Source organism: Mesoplodon mirus (assembly GCF_964341445.2).
Source record: "Mesoplodon mirus genome assembly, chromosome: 12".
Lineage (NCBI taxonomy): Eukaryota > Metazoa > Chordata > Mammalia > Artiodactyla > Ziphiidae > Mesoplodon > Mesoplodon mirus.
In genome coordinates, this window is record NC_138988.1 from 52,767,936 (window position 1) to 52,774,980 (window position 7,045).

The 7,045-nt window shown below is 49.2% G+C and overlaps 1 protein-coding gene across 1 annotated transcript; it reads left to right on the forward strand.

Moving 5' to 3' along the window:
* Positions 1–298: 298 nt before the first annotated feature.
* On the forward strand, positions 299–4,278 carry LOC309813120 (speedy protein E4-like; the record flags this gene model as incomplete). The annotated part of the gene is made up of 6 exons (XM_082637712.1): positions 299–606; positions 1,125–1,337; positions 1,969–2,027; positions 2,470–2,597; positions 2,942–3,121; positions 4,110–4,278. The coding sequence occupies exons 1-6, from the start codon at positions 498–500 to the stop codon at positions 4,276–4,278; spliced, it is 858 nt and encodes a 285-aa protein (XP_082493838.1). The 5' UTR covers positions 299–497.
* Positions 4,279–7,045: the final 2,767 nt, after the last annotated feature.

The following is a 7,045-nucleotide window of genomic DNA, read 5'->3' on the forward strand; positions in this document are numbered from 1 at the left end:
GCTTCCCCTAACTTTCCTTGTCCCTCTCCCCACTCTCCCACGAGGCTATGGAAAAGGAATGGGACGGAGAGGGAGAGTCCAGCAGGGAGAGGACAGTGCACCTGCTGGGAAGCGGTAAAGAGGGGTCTGGACCCCTTGAGGGGGGTTTTGTAGGACGGGCAGAGGTTGGGTCAGTGGCAGGAGATACCATTTACCCCTGATCTCTGGGACAAGTGCACACATAGGTCTGACAGTTACTTGCGTTTTCCTTCAAACTGGTTTCCTTCAAACTCCGATTATGACATTAGAGGCTTCCGACCTTTCTGATTGGAAGGACCAGATTCCGTGGTGCTTGGCAGCAGTAGTAGACAACAGAATCTCGCCAGAGCTTCTCTCCACTGACAGTTGCCCCACAGCTTGGAGAAGGGATGACCACTTGTGTTTAGCCCAAGTCCAGAAGAAGAGTTGGGACAAAGCAGAGTCTAGGCTTCGAGGAAGGGAAGAGTTTAGGAGACATCATGGACAATCGTCAACCAAGTTCCCAGGCTGAGGACCAGAACTCTCAGTCCAGCTCTTCAGGGTACCCCCTGGAGGTGACTGTCTATGAAGAAAGCCCAGGACCGTCAGGTGAGGGAGATGGCACGAGAAGGAATTTCAGAGGCTTGACCAGTAAGGAGGAAAGGGTACAGAGGTCGGGAAGGAGCACCTGCGTAAGATGCCTATGAAAGAAAGGAGACATTCAGAAAGCGAGGGATTGAGGGAGGAGAGCACAGGAGCTGGGGACACGGAACACCTGGGGAGCAAGAAAGAGGGTTAGGAGATGAGATCCAAGGATGAGAGAAGGGAAGAGAGGAAACAAGGGGAGGGTTCTTTTTTTTTTTTCTTGGTGGGAGAAATTATCTACCATGAGAAAGAGTTTCGAGGACAGGAAGCTAGACAAATGACAAAAAGAGTCAGGGAGGTGATAGGTAGATATGGACAGAGAAAGATGGAAAGATGACTTGGGGCAAGGTCAGCGGTCTGTGAGACTGGAAAGCCCGGGGGTGCTTCGAGGGGGAGGCGGAGTCAGGGTGGGGTTGGGTGGTCACCAGTGGCTGAATTCCCAAGACGAGTGCGTCATACTGTAGCCTCTTCTCCTTCGTCAGCCCCCTGGGCCGGTTGCAGCCCCCTGCCTCAGGGCCCCGACTGTAAGAGGAAGAGGTCAGTGGCACTCAGAGCGGAGGTGGAGGGCAACACGGCCTCTGAGGCCCAGGACACCTCAGTCGTGGAGTCGCTGAGTGGGCTCAAGATGAAGCTGAAGCGACAGCGGGTGTCTTCAGTGCTGCCTGAGCACCACGAGGTGTTCAACAGGATGCTCGGTAAGGACCCGCCCCTCCCCCCACCCAGCACCCTCCAATCCTATACTTGAAAAACAAGCAGACAAAAACTTCCCATGACTACACTTTTCCGGTGGAAAAGAATTCCCTGCTACTTGGTGCGCTCTCCATCCCTGGCGGACTGTCTACGGATAAAGGATACAGGGGACACATAAATGATACAGGATGAGGTTAAATTTAGAAATGATACAAGACTAGGTTAGATTTAGAAATGATACAGGATTAGCTTTGCTTGGTTTCAACTGTACCTGAGACTCTAGCTCTTACTGGCCTTTTGAATCTTACTGGCATATGGCGGGGGGCGGGGCTTACAAGCCATGTTCACCCCGACATGACTGTCAATTGAGACATTGGCTGAGAGTAACTCGATGGCCTCTGCAGTGGTACGTAAATGCATGATGAAGGGGCATCACTCCCTGTCACTCGGCCCCCCTAGAAGGGGAGTCACCCCCTTTCCTCCCACAGTGAATGGTCTTCCCTCCCCTCTTCCCGTCAGCTTCACCCTGGGCCACATCTTGGCATTTCCCCAGGGGGGCACGGTTCTCCCTCTTGGCTCTGGAATGCTCCCACGACAGCCCTGTTCCCACTGGCAACATCTGCCCTCTTTTCACAGAGGATCCCGTCGTCAAGAAATTCCTCGCAAGGGACAAAAACCTGGAAGTATCTGACAAGGTAAGTCACCCACTGAGATGGATTCCTGCGCCAGCGCCTGTCCTGGGTGGGTGCACTGGGTGCTTTCTACACCCACGTTTCCACTCCCCTCCCAACCTCATGCCTTGTCAACACTTCCCTCCAGGGGCCTTGAGGTCCCCTCTGGGATCTGAGCCCCAGGAGTGCCCCTTTGGTGGTTGCTGCCTAAGTCCCCTCTCCTCTCAGCTCCTGGGGACTCGGCTTGGCTCTGGTTCATTGAACACCGTCCTGTGCCAGCAGCCCTAAGTCCACGCCCTCAATCCCACAGCCTCCCATCCTGGGAGCGCCACCACCTCTGACCTTCTGTCCTCTCCCCTTCCCCAAATAATCAGGCTCACCCCACACAGGGGTCTCTCCTCCAAGTGGCATCACCCATTCCTCATGCCCTGCTCCCTTCTCCCTCCCACTCTTTCTCCTCTTCCAGGATGTGACCTGTCTCCTACGTTTTTTTCCCTCTTTCCATCGGTATCTCCTGTCCATGGTGATAGCTTATGTTAGCCGGGCCGGGCTCTTCTCCTGGGAATTCCAGAGAATCCATTTCTTCATAGCTCTGTGAGTACCTTGCTCCATCCCCGCCATCAATATTCACTACCCTGGGAGGGCGGAGGGAGAGACGTGGGGCTCCGACTTTTCATCTATTTTTTTAAATCCCTTTGTACTGTTTACTCTGGGTGTGAAAATGACAGGATTATGGTACAGTGGTTTCTTTTTCAAACCAAGTTCTGTTTTTTATACCATTCATTGTCAAAACAAACTACCCTAATGTTAATTAAAACACAACGAAACAAAGCAAAACGCGAAACCTTCCTAAGAGGAGAGGAAGAAAGAACTGACACCATCCTGCCCCCCGAGTAAACAGACTTGAGACGTTTCCGGTTCTGATTCTCCGGTCTCAGGTCTTCCCACATCAGCACCAAGTATGATTATCTTCCGTTTCTGCGTTCCCATGACAAATGCCACAATCGGGGCCCGTATCACATAGCACGGATCTGGTGTCAAATGCTCCCCACTGATGTTTCTTCCAAGTCTCCCAAGCCAGTCGGCTCTATCTGCCTGAATATCCTTCCAAACCACAGGTCTGACCGCTTCACACAATTTCATTGGCTAATGACATGCCAAATCAAGGCCAGAGTTCTGGGTTGGAATTCAACTCTCTCTGCAATCTCCATCACACTGTCCTGATACTTTATTCCTGTGTTTCACTGTTCCTTCCAAATACCCTGCCCTCTAAGTTCCTATTGGGCTTTCTGTCCAGGTATCTTTCCCACACATTTATCTGAAGAAAATGACCCTATCCTTAAAGTGGGTTCAAACACCAAAACCTTCACAATGCCCAATCTCCCTAACTTCTGCATCCCGGAGGCACTTTAGTTAAAATCGTATTATAATGTGACGCTTTGCATTATAGTCATTTCTTATCTCCCCCCTTCCCCTTCCCCAGTCCCACTAGACTAGACACCATGTGGAAGGCAAGTATCGTCAAAATGTCAATGCATTCCCAAAACACTCAGCACAATTCTTTTCATTTGGCAAATGTTTGTTATTGTGAGTCTTCCAGGTAATCAGTATTGCATTTGGCCATGAGATAAAATGTCCATTCATTCATTCATCTAACAAACGTTATAAAGTACACCCTACATGCTGGGGAATATGAGGTGGTGGGAACAGAGATTCACAAAAGGCTGTTGAATTCATGCATCAATATGAACCAAGCCCTAAATGTGTCATTTGCTAAGAGAGGGATGAATGCAGAAACAGATCAGATCAGCTCCTGCCCTCACGAACTGTACATGTACCTACAACATAGGGAGAGAGATGTGTGCACATAAAACAAGTTGAAGGGAACGGGGGGTTTGGATCGTGGCCTCATCATCAAGGTGTGAGAGGCACCCTTCCGAAGGTCCTGCCTGGCAGTGTCTCCTTGATGACTGGGTGGCTCTCGGTGACGCTGGGCAGGGCTGGGTGGGTCGTGTGAGGATGCTCAGCCTGCCTCTTTTCTGGGAAGCTGATCTCAAGTGGAGGCCCTTCCTGTCCTGATGACAGCGACCTGATGTCTTTCCCCAGCTATGTGGCCAGCGACATGGAAGAGGACAACCAGGCCCCCAAGCAGGCCATCGTTTCGTTCCTCTATGGAGAGAACCGCTCCCAGCATGCCTTGTTCCACAAACTGCGTTTGCGGTTCATCCGTTCCATGGGCTGGAAGAGGAGGGTCACTTGGGAAGAGTGCGAGTAGGTGGGCGGGCTGTGGTGGTCTCGGGGAGGGGGAGGGCCGGAGAGGAGGTGGGGATCATGGGGGACTCGGTTTGGGACTTGGAGAGAGACGAGAAGGAACCGGAGGCCGGGCAACGGGAGGCAGCGGCATCCTCATTGCCAGGGGCTGTTTGTCTTTCCAGATCCAGGCTTTTGATCCAGAGCTCTGGGTGTGGGGAAGAGATCACGCCCTCTTGCCCCAGAGGCCCCAGGACCACGCAGGCCTGAGGTCATCGGCCTGCGCAAAGGTAGGTCTGCGTGCACAAAGGTGCGGGTGGAATGACGTGTTGTCTACTGAGGAAATCGGAGGAATCCCACTGCTGGACCCACATCACCTCTCACGCTGTGAAGGGGGCCAGCCGGGCACACAGCCACATGTGGACTCAGCGCCAGCCACGGACTGACAGCCACACACAGACACCAGCACCACGGGGCCCGTGGGCGCCAGACCTCGGGGAAACCAGTTTGTCCCAGATGCATGGGTCTCACTGAAGTCATTTCACCCAAAGCAATTGGGTCCAAATAACAGCTTTGACGAGATGGTGATTGTTTTCCATATACTGTGTTTCCAGTTTCTCTTTTTCATTCATTTTTGGCCTTACATTCTTCAGGGATATGGGTTCTAGCATTTACCTACAACAAAGTCAATGTCTACAAACAGGATATTAGATAGAACAGCCCATACGTTCAATAAGAAAAGATGAATTATGACTAGCTTTATTTTCATCCAAATTTACTTTCAAATTGCCTATGGCCACATCACTGGGACTCTTTATTTCCCTTGACTCACCACTTCTGGACCAATGATTCTTCTTGTACAATTCACCTTTTCCCCCTCACGTTTATGGTCAAGGGGGTTTATCACAACGACTGAAGGTTAAGGAATGCCACCTTCAGCATGGCTTATTGCAATTGACACATTAGAGTTCTAGATGTGGGCAGAGGATTGAGCAGACATTTGGTTTAAATCTTGCAAACTAGCTGTCTTAGTGCATTCAACCTGCCCTACTACAGACCGCATGGCTTATAAACAACACAGCACGGTCTCTTTTACAAGGGCAATAATCTCATTCATGAGGGCTCTACCCCATGACCTAATAACCTCTCAAAGACCCTACCTCCTAATACCAGCACCTTAGGGGTTAAGATTTTAAGATTTCAACATAAGAATTTGGGGGGACACAAACATTCAGCCCATAACACTAACCAAGTTTAGGACTCAGTATTATTTAAACATTAGCATCCAGGGAGTTCCCTGGTGGAGCAGTGGTTAAGAATCCGCTTGCCAACGCAGGGCACATGGGTTCGAGCCCTGGTCCGGGAAGACCCCACATGCCGCGGAGCAACTAAGCCTGTGCGCCACAACTACTGTGCCTGCGCTCTAGAGCCCACGAGCCACAACTACTGAGCCTGCATTCTAGAGCCCGCAAGCCGCAACTACTCAGCCTGTGCACCTAGAGCCCGTGCTCTGCAACAAGAGAAGCCGTCATGAGAAGCAACGGAGAGTAGTCCTCACTCACCAGAACTAGAGAAAGCCCACACGCAGCAACAGAGACCCAATGCAGCCAAAAATAAAAGAAAGAAAATAAGTAAATAAATGAAAAATTAATAATTACATACACATTAGCACGCAGGGTTAGGTTTAGGGATCCGGCCTCAGGTCTCCTGGTCCACGATGTTGACTTGTCAGTGATGTCCGTAGTGTGCTTCCAAGTTCAGAATTTAAGTGGTGCCAAAGGACCAAGGTGAGTTAAGACTAAAGCAGCATTCTCCAAATGCCAGCTCCCTGAGCAGAATCACCTGGAGTCTGGGCTATAAAGCAGATTACTGGGCCTGACCTTAGGTGTATTCAGTAGTTTTTGGAGTCAGGGTCACCAAAGTCCAAGAATCGCACTTGAAAACAATGAATGGTTCAGGATTGGGGTTCAGAATGGAGAACTTGAGATAAAACTGCAATCATAAATGGGTCTCAATTCTGGTTAGAATTGACTAAGAATGTGAAAACCTTTATATCTGGACAGTTGCCACTTTGAAATCTGACATCCTTGCTCCTTCTCTTACTTCCAGATCACAGAGTGCAGGAGAGATGGGGATGTTCAACACGAGGTCAATCCAGACACTGGTGAGAGCCGTGAGGAAGGAAGGGAGAAGCCTCTTGTGCAGATCATCGGGAAGAAGCCAGCATCTTCTAGAATGAGCTGAGGAGAATTTTCGTGTCATACTCCTAGGAGCGGGGCGTGCTTCTAGGAGTCTGTGGCAGGAGAGTAAGAAAACAGGGTTTTTTCAGATTCCACCCTTTTGGAAGGCACCATCCCAATTTTCAGATCATTTCATTCCCATCTCCCCTGAGATGAACATTGGAGGTCCAATTTTTTATACACTTGTTTGCCCCAGTCTAGAAGTGTTTGAAGGTGGAGTGTAGGGGCTCAGAATAGGAGGGAATAACTTTAAAATATATAATTAGAGCCATAGGGTTCTGACTGATGACAACTTTCACTGGCTTATTTTGAAAATGTCACCTATAAAATTATTGTATTTTTATATTTTATATTTATATATTTATTTTAAATAGTTTTGAAATCGTCATTTTGAAACATCTTGTTCCTACAAAGTGTTCTGATGAGTATCATAGCTGTTGTATATTTACACATATATACAATTTTACTCACATTTTCAAGAGAGATTGTTGATTTTATCTATTACATAATATACATTTTATCTATTACATAATATTTCCATTCTACTTATAG